Source organism: Phragmites australis, chromosome 24 (assembly GCF_958298935.1).
Source record: "Phragmites australis chromosome 24, lpPhrAust1.1, whole genome shotgun sequence".
NCBI classification, from domain to species: Eukaryota; Viridiplantae; Streptophyta; class Magnoliopsida; order Poales; family Poaceae; genus Phragmites; species Phragmites australis.
In genome coordinates, this window is record NC_084944.1 from 944696 (window position 1) to 961734 (window position 17039).

General features: G+C 40.3%; 1 protein-coding gene across 3 annotated transcripts in view; it reads left to right on the forward strand.

Annotated features, from left to right (window-relative positions):
* Nucleotides 1-536: 536 nt before the first annotated feature.
* LOC133907454 (uncharacterized) overlaps nucleotides 537-17039 on the forward strand; it is a 39403-nt gene continuing 22900 nt past the window's right edge. Inside the window, exons 1-33 of one of the 3 annotated variants that reach the window (XM_062349506.1) lie at nucleotides 537-864; nucleotides 2847-2950; nucleotides 3070-3204; nucleotides 3288-3338; nucleotides 3492-3586; nucleotides 3658-3775; nucleotides 4249-4350; nucleotides 4586-4768; nucleotides 4844-5004; nucleotides 5557-5727; nucleotides 6556-6642; nucleotides 6720-7035; nucleotides 7135-7239; nucleotides 7316-7411; nucleotides 7496-7563; nucleotides 8097-8217; nucleotides 8302-8478; nucleotides 8735-8944; nucleotides 9037-9146; nucleotides 9694-9788; nucleotides 9891-9991; nucleotides 10081-10233; nucleotides 10305-10379; nucleotides 10464-10958; nucleotides 11074-11406; nucleotides 11499-11630; nucleotides 11763-11876; nucleotides 11949-12133; nucleotides 12215-12323; nucleotides 13059-13202; nucleotides 13309-13596; nucleotides 15742-16395; nucleotides 16492-16680. In XM_062349506.1, coding sequence (XP_062205490.1) covers nucleotides 768-864; nucleotides 2847-2950; nucleotides 3070-3204; nucleotides 3288-3338; nucleotides 3492-3586; nucleotides 3658-3775; nucleotides 4249-4350; nucleotides 4586-4768; nucleotides 4844-5004; nucleotides 5557-5727; nucleotides 6556-6642; nucleotides 6720-7035; nucleotides 7135-7239; nucleotides 7316-7411; nucleotides 7496-7563; nucleotides 8097-8217; nucleotides 8302-8478; nucleotides 8735-8944; nucleotides 9037-9146; nucleotides 9694-9788; nucleotides 9891-9991; nucleotides 10081-10233; nucleotides 10305-10379; nucleotides 10464-10958; nucleotides 11074-11406; nucleotides 11499-11630; nucleotides 11763-11876; nucleotides 11949-12133; nucleotides 12215-12323; nucleotides 13059-13202; nucleotides 13309-13596; nucleotides 15742-16395; nucleotides 16492-16680 — 5574 coding nt within the window. In that variant the 5' untranslated portion in view covers nucleotides 537-767. Of the gene's footprint in view, nucleotides 865-2846; nucleotides 2951-3069; nucleotides 3205-3284; nucleotides 3339-3491; nucleotides 3587-3657; nucleotides 3776-4248; nucleotides 4351-4585; nucleotides 4769-4843; nucleotides 5005-5556; nucleotides 5728-6555; nucleotides 6643-6719; nucleotides 7036-7134; nucleotides 7240-7315; nucleotides 7412-7495; nucleotides 7564-8096; nucleotides 8218-8301; nucleotides 8479-8734; nucleotides 8945-9036; nucleotides 9147-9693; nucleotides 9801-9890; nucleotides 9992-10080; nucleotides 10234-10304; nucleotides 10380-10463; nucleotides 10959-11073; nucleotides 11407-11498; nucleotides 11631-11762; nucleotides 11877-11948; nucleotides 12134-12214; nucleotides 12324-13058; nucleotides 13203-13308; nucleotides 13597-15741; nucleotides 16396-16491; nucleotides 16681-17039 lie in introns of those variants that run through there. The other 2 variants (XM_062349507.1, XM_062349508.1) reach the window with 2 other exon arrangements.

Consider the following 17039-nt stretch of genomic DNA (forward strand, 5'->3'; position numbering starts at 1 on the left):
GCTTTATGGGCCGAATTATTTTCGGTGATAACTCGGCCGAAAGCTGCTCTCTTAAGAAAGTAACCAACACTTTTATTGTTGATGGGCCTGAAGTGGAAATGAAACAGATGATTCGAAAGGACCAAACGGGCTTTTCTAATATTGGACGAGATGGATCACGTCAGTGCTGAGGTTGTCAGTTGGACCCAAAAAAGAATATCCAAACGAGCAGAGTGTGGCTGAAGAAAAGAATAAAGAACTTGAAAAGACGTTTTATCAATATATTATAAAAAAGTAGTAGTAAAAATTATATTATAAAAACCGTGCCGATATTTAAAATATCACTTATTTTTGAACCGGAGGGACCGTGCCGATATCCACCCGCCGCTCTTGAACGGCTCCAGCGGTGGCTTCTCTGGAGCGGAGCGGGGCATCGAGTCGAGCCCCTGCGTAACCGCCACGTCCCACGTAATCCCGGCGGGCCCACGTCCCACGTAATCCCCGAGGGCATTCTGGGCATTCCTCGCTTCGATCTAGCGATCTCCTCTGCATCTCCTTCTTCCCCTTCTCGTCAAACTCTTCTGCCTGTGGGCTTCGCCTTCGCTGCTGCTAGCCCAGTCCCTTCTCTTCTCTCTCTCTCTCTCTCGCGAGCGTGACACGACCCCGCCGCACGCCGAGTGAGCGCACCGAGAACCCGAGCGGCGAGCGCTCTCCCCACTCCGCCCCTCCGGGCCGGGTCTCGAGGTGGCGGCGCCCGCGGGCGGCGCCGATCGTCGCCGCCGGCGGAGATGTTGGAGGACCAGGTCACCCTCCTTCTGCAGAAGTACCTCGGCAACTACGTCCGGGGGCTCAGCAAGGAGACCCTTAAGATCAGCGTCTGGAGAGGTGAGTCAGGGCGCCGCGCCGCCGCTTACTTTCCCCATCCAACCGTCGGTGCTGGTTTAATCCGACTCCTCGTGTGATCGCACAAGCAGTTGGGATTGATTTCTTTTTTCTTTTTATTTTTTTGCGTGGTGCGTGCTTATAAGTAGCAGTGTTAGTGCGGACAAGTTGATAAGGAACAGTGGTTTTGGATATTAAGGAGTTCAGTCTGAGCGTGCTTTGATAATGATGTATATGCTAGTTGTGGTGTCCCGATTGCTTGCCCCCCGGGGGGGGGGGGGGAGGGGGTGAGTCTGACCGTGTTTGTACCAGCGATTGCATTGTTGAGATGTCTACCAGTCACTAAGCATGTCTTCAAGCTACACAGCATTTTGTAAAACTGCCTTAGAAATTTGTCAGCAGAAGGGCTATAATGTTGTGGTTATCTGTGAAATTGTTCACGCTGCTAGCTTCAGACTACAGAATTAGGAAAGCACTCTGCTGGAAAGGGGAGGTGCTGTGAAGTATCTGGATCCCTGAATGTGGGGGAAGGCTGTTAAACAGATGCAACCGCGTACGAAGCTAACCAATATAAATATTGGAGATGCAAGCAGTATGCCCTTGTGTATAGATTGTTCGCACAAATTAACTGTAACAGGAATATGTCACTGATGTTCCTGAATCTGTATTCTCACAGCACTTAGCTAAACATATCTGTCGGTTAGTCAAGGATGAGACTTGAACTAATATTTGGGCGAAGAACCCGGCACCGAGCTGAACTGTAATGTACTTGGAATCCTGGATAGCATACATCTCAAATACGCTGTTGGTGACGGCATAATTATGCTTAGGGTTGCAACTGTGGAGTCTCTGGAACAAAAAGAGCAGGGCATGGAAGATGATTTATATGTCATGTGGAACAATTATTCACCTTACAAGTAATAACCCAACAGACACAAGTGGCCTGCATATAAGAATGCAGTCAATAGATTTGGACAAGAGGCTTTGCCAATCTTGAAAAAAAGGAGCTATATCTCCTTGTACAGTGATAAGATGATCATATGAACTTGCCGATGGCTACATTCATCTGGACTTTTTTGGCTGAAAATGGAGCATGATGATTTTCTGGAAAGTGGAGAAATAAAATATATCAATTTCTTGGTCCTGATTGTTTAGAAGTGCTTGCCCTTTCTGCCTTATCGTAGGCCCTGACGATAAGGAGTCCAGAGGACAAAATGAGAATTGGGAGATTTTCACTTATAGCTGCGGTAGCTTCTGTTCATGAGAAATCAATCTTCTCTGTTATAGTTTTTTTGGGGTTAAAAGTAGCAAATTTGTGAGATGGCGGCATACACTTATCTACCAGGTAAGCAACTTCCCAACTATAATTGACAGAAACAAATATAGCGATGGTTGGCAGCGATACTGTAAAGTGATGTTCTGAGGGAATTCACATAGTGGATGATTGCATCAGGGGTGTATGTCTGTGCCTGATTCATTGTCAGACATCTGCATCAGTTGTTGCCATATTGAGATGATTGCAAGTTAGTTAACATTGCAATTTGAAATTAAGGTGGCATGTGGCTTCGACATTTCGTGAGAGCGTGGCGGGAATCTATTCAACCTGTCATGATGACTGTATCACAAGAAGTGTATGAGATGATAGTAGGTATCAGATGGCTATTCTGTTAGTGGCTTCAGGGTGTGAGTAATATGACATCATTGACAGATGAGAAGGGAACTCAGGTCACATGCAGAACAATTCTGGATATTTGATGCAATTAACAGTGGTTTGATGATGAAATTAAAATGCAATGTATGGCTCATAGTACTTAGTTAAGTGTTTAGCCTGAGCTTGTAAGATACACACATGCACGTGTGCATACGAGGACACACACACACAAATTGCTTTTGTTACCCTAGCTATTGACCATTTTTTCTATCATCGATATTGCCCGTATCTTCTGCCACCAAATAATGTTATGTTTTCTGCAACGTTGTTTCAGGTGATGTAGAACTCACAAACATGCAATTGAAGCCAGAGGCGCTCAATTCATTGAAGTTACCTGTTAGAGTCAAAGCTGGTTTCCTTGGTTCAGTGAAGCTCAAGGTTTTTAGTATTTTCTTTGGCATATTACAAACGCGGAATTAGTTTGCTTTATTGTGATTATATGATTTTCTGTAATACTGAGAAATAGGCTAAAGGATGATCCTGTCAATGATTTCTAGGTTCCGTGGAGCAGGCTTGGACAAGAGCCAGTCTTGGTTTATCTCGACCGGATTTTTATATTAGCTGAGCCAGCGACACAAGTTGAAGGTTGCAGTGAGGATGCTGTCCAAGAAGCCAAAAGAAGTATAGTTAGGGTAATGAACTTTTGAGATCGTTAAGTGCCTTTTGCAATTAATGACATAACCATGCAATACTGATTTGTTGGTTATTTTCATAGGAAATGGAGATCAAATTGTTGGAGCGCCAACAGCAACTGAAATCTGAACTAGTACGTGTTGGTATCTGGTGTGTTGTGTGTGTGGACCACTTAATGGTTGGGATAGTCAAGCTCCCTTACATTTTTTACTTGCTGTTGTGTGGTTTGGAACTGACCATTTTAGATACTTTGTTTATTTCTCATTGCAATTTTCTGGCTTTGAAGAATTCATCATGGCTCGGGTCTTTCATTAGCACTGTAATTGGAAATATCAAGTTGTCCATCGGCAATATTCATATCAGATATGAAGACACGGAGAGGTACTTCAGTTCTTCTTAGTGCATTTATCTTTCGGAATGCATATAAGAATACCATGACTTGTTTCTTGTAGCAATCCAGGACACCCTTTCGCAGCAGGTCTGGTACTTTCAAAGCTTTCGGCAGTTACTGTGGATGACCTTGGAAAGGAAACTTTTGCCACTGGTGGAGATTTGGACAGAGTGAAGAAGGTACATTGTTCCTAAGTTCTACATTTTGTTTCCATAATTAATTTGATATTCTTGTCCGCTGTAAACTTCCGGGAGTCCATATTTGTTTTTGCTTTCCACGGATAATTCTTTTCCGAAAGGAAAGTGACTACATAAGGAAATGCCAATTCTTGTGGCATTTGTTGATAGATCTATCTTCCATCTCCATAAATGGTGCTTGTTCAGTTTTTTGGATAGCAGAATATTAGGTGCCAAAGTAGAAACAACTACGGTTCATTTGTTATTTTCTAATTTTGGTGGTAGATTTCTTTGACACAAAGCTTCTAGAAGTGAATTGTGTTGACATCGACAATTAATACATCCTTTTGATTTAGGAACATTTGACATTCATCTTCCAGATTATTTCAGTTTGCCTTTTCTTTTCGTTTTGATCTTCTTGCATAACTTATTTAACATACTTACCTTTGGTGGCTTACTAGTAAATGGTTTTGCAGTCTGTTGAACTTGAGAGTTTGGCATTATATTTTGACTCTGATAGCAGTCCTTGGAGTATGGATAAACCCTGGGAAGATTTACTGCCATTAGAATGGAGTCAGGTACCTTCCAGTTGTGTTCATTTCAAATAAGAATATCTTGGCCATGAGAGTATAAATCTGCATAGAGACAGTTGTCTATTTTGCAATATCTACCTGAATAGCTGCATGGTGGAACAATGGTAGAAGCTGTGCTATAATAAGGTTTTGGTGGGAAGTCTTGCATTCTTCCATTGCCTACATCTAATAATCTTATTTCCACTTACAAATCTTTGTTGGTTTATAAAATTTATTTCAGGTTTTTGAGATAAGGGAGAAGGAAGATTCCAGACCTACTTCAAAAAGGCACACTTATATTTTACAACCTATATCTGGCAAAGCAAAATATACAAAAATACAACTTACTGAAGCAAAGAAAACAGGACAGGCATTGCAAAATGCTGCTGTTGATTTGGATGATGTTACTCTGTCATTGTCAAAGGTTTGCACTCTTGTCTTTCCTCTCTCTATTTTATATAAAGCACTGGTAACAGTAAAACCTTCTTCCTCAAACCAGGACGGCTACAGGGACATCTTGAAGATGGCTGATAATTTCTCTTCTTTTAATCAACGGCTGAAATATGCTCATCTTCGACCATCTTTACCAGTAAAATCGGATCCACGAGCTTGGTGGAAGTATGCATACAAGGTGGTGACTGAGGAAATGAAGAAAGCAAGGTATGCATATTCTGTAGAGTCTTCTCTGATTTCCACTTGATCTGTGGATTCTATACTTTATTTATTAGCATGAATCAGTATTCATTTTATTATTTTTTGGTTACATTATCCTCCTGCATAGCTCAGGGTAGCCGCCTATACTCTAGATGAATGGTTATTATGTTTGGATTTACTTCACAATAAATCCAGTGCATATCCCAACATTTGTTTTAATCATGCTGGGATACATGTCTTACTTGTCTTTTGCTTTATTTGGGTGGGTTCATTAGTTGGTCTTTGTTATACTGTACCATACATCTGCAAATTATGTAATAAAAAGAAAGCAGTTGAGCAGTATCAAGCAGCAACTATCTTGATACTCCTGGCAGTTGATCTGAGGCATTATTTCTTGTGATATACTTTACTCTGGGATCTTTGTCCAAGCAGTATCACTGATGTTTTGTTTGACATTGTTTTTTTAACTTTTATATCATCTAATGTCTCATCATTCATGTACTTTGTGTCAATACGATTTTGTCAATTCTTTTGTGGTGATGTGTCTTATGAATGCAGTGGGAGTCTATCTTGGGAGCAATTATTGAGAAATGCAAGACTTCGGAAGACATATGTATCTTTATATGCATCCCTTTTGAAATCTGACATGAACCGACTGGTTGTTGATGACCATGAGGAGATTAAGAGGCTGGATCGGGAACTTGATGTGGAGGTTATTCTACAGTGGAGGTAATGTGTTTCTATTTTGTCTTTGATACAACATCCATGGAGATTATCCTGCAAATCTTGGCCTGAAATATTAAGTGAAAGCTGGTAGCAATGTCCCATAATGATCTGTACCAGAGGTTCCTAAAATATTGTAATGTAGAATTTGGGAAGGTTGCCAAAAGTTTTGCCTTCACAGTTTTGTACAGTGTGACCATTGATTAATCTACGAAAGAAGTTCACACCAAATTTCACTGTTTTTTTTCCACTTCCTGATATGTTCTTAGTTCCTCAACTATCCTCTTCCCAGGAAAGTTCTGGGAATGCGCGATATACTGATATTAGGTCAGCCTTTGGCGTTCTTATCACTACTCGCTCACTATGCACACTTGTTTAGCGTAAAGTGCATGTTCTGGAGAATGGCACCATGTATGTCTGCACTGTTGGCTCCTCTCACAATTCTTTACAGTCCATGAAAATTATATTACATGCTAGCTCTGTCTTGCATGCAACTGTAACAGAAATTCTCTGATTCTTGAATAGGTCATCCTTGCTGTTTGAATTTTCTTATGTTGAGTTCGAGACGTTTCACATCAATATGTCCCCTTGAACAGTGCATGTTTTTTATTATTCACTTCACCAATGTACAATGAACAGCCTACTGCGTTGCTCAATTTCATCCTTGATTCTTGCCACAACAATTGGCTAATGAACAAATATTCATGCAGCTGTTTGAATTAATTTTACATGGAACTCCAACAAAGCTTATCTGCGTATACCCTATAATTTATCCCGTTGTTGAGTGTATTTGCCTTTAATTTGATTACATTTAATCTTTCTTATTTTGTGTAGGATGCTGGCGCACAAGTTTGTAGAACAGTCAGCAGAAACGTATCCGAATGGTCAACAAAATAAGCAGTCCTGGTGGTCCTTTGGATGGTTGATTTCTGGCCAATTAAACCTTATAGTTTCTGAATTGTTAAATATGTGGCAAATAATTTGTCTTTTTGATACAGGACTGGCTCTTCAAAGGACGAGGAAGATTCGAAAAGTTTTAGTAATGAAGATTGGGAAAGATTAAATCGGATTATTGGATACAAAGAAAATAATGAGTATATCCCTGGTCAGCAGGATATGAAACTGATGCAGTTTTATTTTGAAATACGTATGAAGCATAATGCATCAAAGCTTACCATTGATGATTCGGAGTGCCTTGCTGATCTGTCGTGTCAAGATTTCTGCTGTAAATTGAAAATGTATCCGGAGGCAAAAATATTTGATCTGAAGCTTGGTTCCTACAGGCTTTTATCTCCATATGGCCTGCTCGCTGAGGTTTTCACATTTGGTTATTCAGTTTGCCTTTAACACTCAGAGTAAATTATAATAGTCACTCAAACGGTTCTGTGTTCTGTGTTCTGTATGAATTACCAGAGTGCAAGTGTTGTTGATTCCTTTGTTGGTGTCTTCTCCTACAAACCTTTTGATGAGCAACTGGACTGGAGTTTGACAGCTAAAGCTTCTCCTTGTTATATAACTGTAAGCTATCCTTGTTATACCTTAGTGTGCATATATTTGTTCTACTCTTTCATGATTAGAGTTCCTGTCCTGGTAGTATTTAAAAGATTCAATCGATCAAATCGTTTCCTTCTTCAAGAGTAGCCCTACCATTAGCCAGACCCTGGCACTAGAGACTGCTGCTGCTGTACAGGTATCTCCAAGTAAAATTGATTTGAAGCAAGACTGCTTTATGTGATCAGATGATTGCTTAATTATTCTATGTTGCTTTGTGAAGATGACATTAGATGAAGTGAAACGCACCGCACAGCAGCAAATGACTCGGGTGCTAAAAGATCAGTCCAAGTTAGTATTTTCTTCACCATTTTCATACACTGAAAAAATTATTTTGAAGTGGACAAAATGACAATCTGAAGAAACAAAACGTTTTTAGGGATTGTGGGTTAAATAAGATTTTGGTAGCCTTTTCCACAGGTGTTCCAAGAAGCACTAGCTTTCATGGAGCAACCTGTACATTATTTGCTTCCTACCAGTAATTGTTGACGTGGCAAAATAATTTTAGCAACCACAATTTAGTACTTAAACTTGGAGTTACAGGCTATGCAAGATATTTTACTGCAATAGGGGGAGTGAGTGTCTCACTAGCATTTCAGCCTCAAAAACAGAATTTTCAAAATGGGATTGTAGTCACTTTGTCTGTACCATGAAATATATCGTCTATCAAGGCTATTGATTAATATTTCGATTACTTAAGATGTCTGCATCATTGCTTTTTTTTACTCTTTTGCTTCTATGCATGTTACACTAAAGAGTCAGTTATATTTTCTTTTGTCAATCCCTTCTTGGACGCTGGCTGATGTACAACATAACCCTATTAGGTTTTCACTGAACATGGATATTGCTGCTCCTAAAATTACTGTTCCTACAAAGTTCCGACCAGATGATGTACATGAGACTAAGCTGTTGCTTGACCTCGGAAATTTAGTTCTTCGGACAGAGGTTGTGTCTGCTATTATTTGGAAGTAAGATTTTATGGTTCAAGTGGTTGGTGTTATATGCTACTAATGCCACTTGTTACTTCAGGAAATATGGGATTCCTATACTTCAGAAGAGCAGGATATTTATCTGAATTTCAACTTGGTGCTTAGCGATGTGTCTGCATTTCTGGTGGATGGTGATTACCATTGGAATGAAACATCTAATGAAATCAACTTGTTGCCAGTTATTGACAAGTGCGGAATTGCTTTAAAGCTTCAGCAGGTAAACAGTACTCCCCCAACCCAATCCAACCCACATAGAATAATTAAACAAATGAAAAAGGGGGAAAATAAGTTAAATGAATGTAAAAAGACTTGCCTAGGGGGAGAGACGTCCACCCTAATGTGTAGAAGGTGAGAATTAAACCTTGGCTGGGTGACAACTGACAACCACCTCCACTAGCCAATATATCTCTCGGAGATTCTTGTTAAACGGATGTAATCACCGTGACATGGGTAATTTTCCTTTCGTTGTGCAGATCCAGTTAGAAAGTCCTCTTTATCCTTCCACAAGAATGGCGATACGGGTACCTTCCCTGGGATTTCATTTCTCTCCAGCACGCTATCATCGTTTGATGGAAATTTTAAAGACTTTTCAAGATAGTGCTAGCGAGAATAGCAGTTCGAATCTTGAACATTTGTGGGATCAGGCTGACTTTCAGGGATGGTCATCTCTTCTCACATGGAAGGTTTGCATTATTTTGTAATGCACATACTAATGGTCAATCAATTTCGAATTAGGGTGTCCTTGTTTCTAATTTTTTTCTTGACCTGTTATTAGGGTGTTGGAAACCGGGAAGCTTCTTGGCAACGTAGATACTTGCGTCTAGTGGGGCCATTTCTCTATGTATTTGAAAATCCAACGTCTACAACATACAAGCAATGGTCCAGGTTATGCACTTTCTTGTGCTTACCTTTTGGTGTAGAGTTCTGGATTTTAACTTTTAAGTTACTGTTTGGAGTCTATAGTGTCTACGTGAATCATGTTAAGTTGATATTGTCTGGGATTCCACTGAACACTAGCCCTAAATTTATTGTGTTTTACATCAATAATTGCTTGAATTTCCAGTATATAAATTATAAAACTTCGATACTTGACAGCATTTTTATTACGAGACATTCCTTCAGCAAATATTGGTAGAAACTTGAGCTTGTGATGTTAACTTTTGGTAGCTCGTTACTTTTAGAGATGGTTTTTACTCTAGTTTTGCTGCTTACCAGGTCTTATAGTGATTTGTGATTTCGATACCAAGGCCATCGAATTTTACATAGCTTAAATGCTTAATGCCTTCAATGTTTTAATAATGATATGATAGTTCAATCTATTTGTCTGTTAGACATAATCTCATGTGATCATATAAATGCTTTCTATTTATTGTGCTTTTGTTATGTGCCTGGACACTTGTTTTAAGTTTAACTTTTTTGTGTTGAGTTGCAGTTTACGTGGGAAACAAGTTCATCAGGTCCCTACTGAGCTTACAAATGGTGTGCATAACATCCTGGCGCTGCATGATTCTGGTCAAGTTAATCCCAAGGAATGGCCAAGTAGCATAGTTAACTATTCACTTCATTAATGTTCTTCTGCTTCAGTCCCCCTTCCATAATCGATTATCTCAATGAACTTTATTTTGTTACAGATTCTGGAAGGCACTGGTGCTTTGATTTTGTTGTTTGATAATGATGAAGGACGAAAGATATGGCAGAGCCGCTTGCAGGGTGCTATATACCGTGCATCGGTACTCCTTTGGTCTTTTCTTTCTTTTTGGTCTATATTTCATTATATTATCTTCTATTGGTATCCAGATAATTATTAGCTTGCTTGCAGGGTTCTGCTGCAGTTTCTAGCTTTCCTGAAGTTGCCCTCCTGTCAGAGGCCCACTCCTTGAAAGGCAGCTTTCCGGATGTTGTTGACACAGAGAAATTGTTTGTTGCTGGCATTCTTGATGAGCTAAAGATCTGTTTTTCATGTGGCTATGAAGTATGTCTTTCTTACACGATTTTCTTTGTAACCTTGATCTAGTACTAATGATGTAATTCATACTTCTGTAGAGTAACCACAAACTAAAAAAAATTCTGCTAGCTAAGGAGAGCAGCCTGTTTGAATTTCGGGCAGTTGGTGGCCAGGTATCAATCTTTTCTTCTACCTTTTGGCCCTTGCTTGGTAACTCTTATTTAGATATGCTCTTTTTTTTTTCTTGGAACAAACAGGTTGAACTCTCAATGAAAGGTGGCAACTTACTGATAGGAACTATTTTGCGGTCACTAGAAATTGAAGACCAGTATTACTACCCGGGGAGTCCAGTGCCAAGGTTCTTGGCAAGGTCTTTTATCAATAGCATGCAAACCCAAGAAGTCCCCACTCCTGGTCGAAAGAACAGTGCAGGAAGTAAAGGTACCCCATTGAAAAAAAATGACAGCGAGGAAAGTTTTTTTGAGGCATCAGACGATTTTGATGATTTTGAAACACCTAAGCTACAAGAGAGGACTATATCAGATTATTTCAGTACCCAGGACGTCTTGCCTACTAGTATACCTTCCCTACAGCCCCCAACATTTAGTCGAATTCCCGGTTTGGTACCAGACAGTGAACTTCAAACTGTTGGATTTACTTTGGAAGGTAGTGGTATGTTTGATAGTTTTGTGAAAGCCCAGATGGTGATTTATGATCAGCATTCTCCTCAATACAACAACTTGGACAACATGGTATGTCTAAGAATTCTCGTTAGATAATATGCTTAGGGTCTTTACATAGATTGCGCTATTCCTCCTAGAACCTTGATCATGGGTGTTATTTCTTCTTTTTTCTTTGTTTTACCAGGTAGTTGTAACTGTTGCTACTTTGACCTTCTTTTGCCATCGGCCAACTGTTATTGCAATCATGGAATTTATGAATGCCATCAACCTCGCAAACGGGCCTGATATTGATAAAGATAAGGACACGTATCTGGACTCTGTAGAAGATGGTAGAGTTGAGGAATCTAAGTCTGATCTGGAACCAGAACCAGCCATAAAAAGCTTACTGGCTAAAGGTAAAAGCAGAATAGTTTTTCATCTTACATCCAGCATGGCAGAGGCACAGATATTACTGATGAATGAAAATGGTGATCGATTTGCTACTTTGTCACAAAATAACCTCTCAACTGATATAAAGGTAATGCAACCATCTTTCGTCAGTGTGATAGATTTTGGTTTGAATCGTCTAATGCATATCTGGGTCTGACCCCTTTTTTGGCATCACTCAAGGTGTTTGTATCGTCGTTCAGCATTAAGGCTGCACTTGGAAACCTTAAAATAAGTGATGATAGTCTTCGTAGCAGTCACCCTTACTTTTGGGTTTGTGATATGCGAAATCCAGGAGGACGTTCTTTTGTGGAGGTACTCCATGTTACTTGATTTGTCTTGCTTGTTGTAGGTTGCAACTGATTATGCTTTACATTGCTCTTTTATGGAATAAGCAGCCTTTTATGAATCATGGAAGAATAAGCAACTTTCATAATCATTTTGCAGATTGACTTTAGTTCATACAATGTTGGTGATGAAGACTATTGTGGTTATGACTATAGTCTTGTAGGGCAGCTTTCAGAAGTTAGAATTGTTTATCTCAACCGTTTTGTTCAAGAGGTATGGTATTTAAAGCTCATCTAATTTCTTCATCATGTGAATGGCTTAATCAATCTCTCTCGGTGTCTGCAGATTATCAGTTATTTTATGGGCCTTGTCCCTAAAAGTTCTGATGGTGCTGTAAAGCTGAAAGACGATGTGACTAACTCAGAGAAGTGGGTTAGCAAAACCGATATGGAAGGATCACCTGCTCTCAAATTGGATGTTTCTTTCAGTAGGCCTATAATTGTTATGCCCCGCGAAACTGATAGTGCTGAGTAAGGATTCTTTCGTGTATATGACTATGATTTATTTATCTACTTGTATCATATTTTAAAGATGATCCCTTCGGCTTGCAGCTTTTTGGAGCTTGATGTCCTATACATAACAGTCCAAAATGATTTCCAGTGGATAGGTGGTGACAAGAATGAGATGAGTGCTGTTCACTTAGACATTTTGACGGTTACAGTAAGTTCACTTTGTCAACATCTTCTCTCTTTTTAATTGGGGAACAAGAGGGAGGACCTACTAGAAATATTAGTTGATTAAGAATAAACATGGATTAAGTTAGCTGCAGGGAAATGGCCTCCACTATATCATTAGAAGATCTCTCGTTTAAACGCTCAACATCTTGGAGCAGAAACTGTTTCCATGTACGCTTTGTCTTGGGCCACTCCATCAAAGGCCAAAACTGTGCCAACATGTACGTTAGGTGTCATGTGGTAACCTAGTAGTGATCTTGCTGTTTGGGTGATTACTGGTTACTAGCTAGAAGTTGATCGCCTAGTTGCATTTTTTTTAAACAAGATCCCTTCACGTAGAAGGACATTGGGCCCTTAAATCTCACCGGATTCGTGCCATTTGCTGTGATAAACACATTATAGCTGCTCTTTCTTATTCTCTTTTTCTTTGAGGCATGCCGGCATACTCTGCGTTCATCTTGTTGTAGTAGTAACAGGCTTTTGACTGCAGCTTATAGCAACCATGGCTGATTGTATCTTACTGTGAATTTTCTGTTTGGGTCTTGCAGGAATCTTAGCAGACTATCTGTAATGTTGGACTTCTTTTATAATTTGGTTTCCTATTTAGAACACCAGGCAAACCAACAGCTGTTTTGCACATAGTATTCTGCATTACAATACCTTTTCTTGTTACCGTGCTTAAAATCATTCTTATAACGCGATTGCACACTTTCCTTTGCAGGTAAGGGACATAAATTTAGTTATTGGAATGAATATGGTACGTGGTGAAACCATAATTCAAGATGTGGAAGGTCTCTCCTTTGAACTTTGTAGATCATTGCGTGATCTGAGGCATCAGTTGCCAGTGGTGGAGGCAGCAATTAAGGTAGTACATTTTCTTTGAATGCATTTTTAATTGAATGTCCCAGGTTAGGTTCATTTGCTTTTCTTTTAACACCATTGAATTTTTTTTAATCTACAATATCTTATAGGTGGAAGTTCTGAAAGCAGCACTATCCAATCGAGAATATGAAATTATATCTGAATGTGCGTTGTCTAACTTCTCCGAGACACCACGTACTGTGCCTGCTCTGGATGATCGAGAATACGGAACTTCAACAACTCCATCTCATGTATCGGCTTCTTCTTCTGAAAGTATTCAAGACTTGTCCAAAGATACAGAAACATGGATAGCTAATAAATTTTCTGTCTCAATAAATCTGGTTGAGCTTTCTCTGCATTCAGGATCAACAAGAGATTCTCCTCTGGCTAGCGTGCAGGTACTGAATATTTGTAGAAAAATATGCTTTGGAACTGCATTGACTGCTCCATTTGTTTTTTCACAGCTTTTCCTTCCCCTTACAAGGGTTTGTGTCATAATCATGTTGAGAGCTTCCCTGGACTCAGTTTTGTACAATAACGTACCACCTGTTTTTTTCCCGAATGTCTGCGTGTCATTTCATTAAAGAAGAAGAGTAACAAAGTACAACACCTAAACCCACACAAGAAAACTTAAGACAGACGTTCCACAGGAAAATAAAAGGCGACCAAACAAACACTAGGAAACAGAATCCTAGACTACCCAGCTAACAGGACCCAAAGGTCCTTAGCTCCAGCAGCACACCAAAGTGCGCCTTGGTCTGTCACTGCTAGTACCACTGTTCCCACATCAGGAGAAACTCCATCGAGCACACCTGTAACATTATCACTAAAACTGTGTTGAGCCATTAGTTGTCTAGTGGAATCGGTATTGGTAAGTGTATTTTTACTCACAAACTGAAGTTATCTTGTGACATGTTTGAATGAAAAATGTAATTTCTAACAACAAAAATTCTTATATAACCATTTACACTGAAAGGATCAATTTTTTTTTTTTTTACAAAACCGAGCTACTCTATGTTACAAGAATAGAGAGCGCATGGCTATAGGCGATGGGCAGCCATCGGCCCAGGGCAGCGCGGCTGCGGACGGACAATGCGGATTGGGTCGGACTCCAGCATGGCAGAGGTGGGGCGGAGCCGGATCCCGCCAGGTAAGGGTGCAACAACAACGGATCGGAGGCGGGAGGACGGCGGCACAGCCAGGAGTAGGCGGATCCGGCTAGGGTAGGTCGGCGTGGCTCAGGGCGAGTCAGCGCCGGTGAATCTTGCCAGGAGCGGGGTCGAGGCTAGTCAGCGGCAGCTTGGGAAAGGACATGAGGCGGCGCGGAGCAACGGCGAACGACAGGCCGACGAAGATGCAGACAGGCGAATCCGGCTGGGAGGTAGGCAAATCCAGCCGGGGTGCAGCTTCGGTTGAGCTGCAGGTGAGGTCGGTGGGACGGCTGGGCGTGAGGGAGAGCGATCGGGTGGGAAGCCGACGATTAGAGGGAACACCGACGGGATTGGTGGAATAGATATAGATTGGGCCGAGTTGTTGCGTTCCAAAGAAAACCTAGCTCTAATATCATGTTAGGAATATCAACTTGTATTCCTTGGAGGCCATAGCCCAGTATATATACATGTACATGTGACAATATGCAAAGAGCCCCTTATATATATATCTAACAGTTTTTTTTAGTTCAGTTGTCCAAAGTTAAGAGAAAAAAGATGTGCATTTGCATTTCGGAACAGATTGTCACCAGTGGACAGCAGAAAAAACTTGCAAAATGGACCCCAATTAGTCGTCCAAGAGGGATTTTCCCCCCTTGACCATGGGGAGGAGACGTTCTTCGGGCTTTGATTTTTTTAGGTAGGGGGTACCAAACCCTGGCTGTCCAGGATCACGCTAAAACCAGATTTCTCAAGGAGGTACCCGCTGTGAACACCCGGGTTTGAGCCTGGGTGAGTGGCCTCCTTGACGGGTGGCTCTACCTCATAGCCCAACAAGATGAAAATATCGAACTGCATTCAGTACGGTTGAAACGATTCAAGTGGGTTTGTGGGCTTTTTTTCTTCTCGAACACGCAGGAGAACTGCGTGCCATTATATTAAGAGATGAATAAAAGTTTCGATTACAACACACCCACACATCCCTCATTTTCTTAGCTTGGGTTTGTGGTCTTAAAGAAAGTATTGACCATTTTTCTTCATCTGGAGCTGTAGCATCTCAACTATGTAAATGGTATACAAATTTCTAAGGGCAACCTAGAGGGATGCAGGTACATTCTCTCCAAATTTGGATTGAATGTTTTGTTTTGGTAGTAATGTAGCATGTTAATATGATGTGAAATTGGTATTGGTATCTGTAGTAACTTGAGAAGCAGGTAACATTTTATGTTGTTTTTGCATATATTAAAGTATTCTACTGGTGTTCTCTTTGCTGAGATCTTCTGTTAGTCAGATTAGAAGTACATAGTCCTTTCTTCTTTGGGGATTTCTTTCATGTGGGGCTATAGCTCTTTGTTGGAGATAGGTTTACATAACCATATAATCTTCTCTACTCAGGCGAGTGGTGCATGGCTTCTCTATAAATCAAACACACGGCAGGAGAGTTTTCTTTATGCTACTCTCAAAGGCTTTTCTGTTTTTGATGATCGTGAAGGAACGAAAGATGAGTTAAGGCTTGCCATTGGGAAGTCAGCAACAGTTAGAGACACATCATCCTTTGATGGCTATGATAATCCTAATGAATTTGATTCAGGTGAACGAAGAATACAAAAAGATCTAGGTCTTGAGCCAATCCCCTCAATGCTCATTCTTGATGCCATCTTCCGAAAATCTTCGTCATCTGTGTCTCTTTGTGTTCAGCGGCCCAAGTTTCTTGTGGCACTTGACTTCTTACTAGCAATAGTCGAGTTCTTTGTGCCATCTGCTCGCAGTCTTTTATCCAATGATGAAGACAAGGACCTTCTACATATGATTTTTCCAGTAGTATTGAATGATCAGATTTATTACCAGGAGCAATCAACTTTTAGTCTTTCACCTCAAAAGCCCTTGATTGTTGATAATGAAAGATTTGATCACTTTATATATGACGGGAAAGGTGGAAAGTTATATTTGCTGGATAGAGAGGGGAAAATTCTCTCAAGCCCTAGTTCTGAGAGTTTCATTCATGTCCTCGGGTGTAAGAGGTTGCAATTTCGGAATGTCAGTATAGTGGTAATGTTCTATGCTTTCACTTTCTATTGTTCTCACTTTCTACTTACCACACATATATAACTTTTTTGGTCTTGACAATGCAATATCTTGCCACAGAATGGTGAATATTTGGACTCCTGTATATCTCTTGGTGATGATTGCTTGTATTCAGCATCAGAGGATGACCGTGTCTACTTAGTAAGAGAAAACGATGGTCCCCTGTCGATTCCTAGTGAGGACACTGCAGAAGACACTGTTAAAAAAGCAAGTGCTGATATATCAACAGAATTCATAATGGAACTGCAGGTATTGCTCTGTACTCGTGGCTATAGTTGAGACCTAGTTTTCTTGTATGGTGCGTTGTAGGCTTCAATCAGGTGTATTCATTCCTACAAATAGTTTATAAAGGTGATTGGAAATTATGTACATTTTGCCCTTGATCTTGGCTCCAGAATGAATCCTACTGGTAATGCAGTTAGGTTCCCAGATGTTTAGCCACCAGAATTCAGTCTGGATTTGAAACCAGGAGCACACGATTGGCTGGCTTTATTTTTGTTTAAGTTTGTTGAACATCCACTTTATATCTCTATGAACATATAGTTCTCTTCTTCTACTGCATTGTGAGTGTTTTGTGTGGCCTGCTAGTAAAATAGTAATTTCTGTAG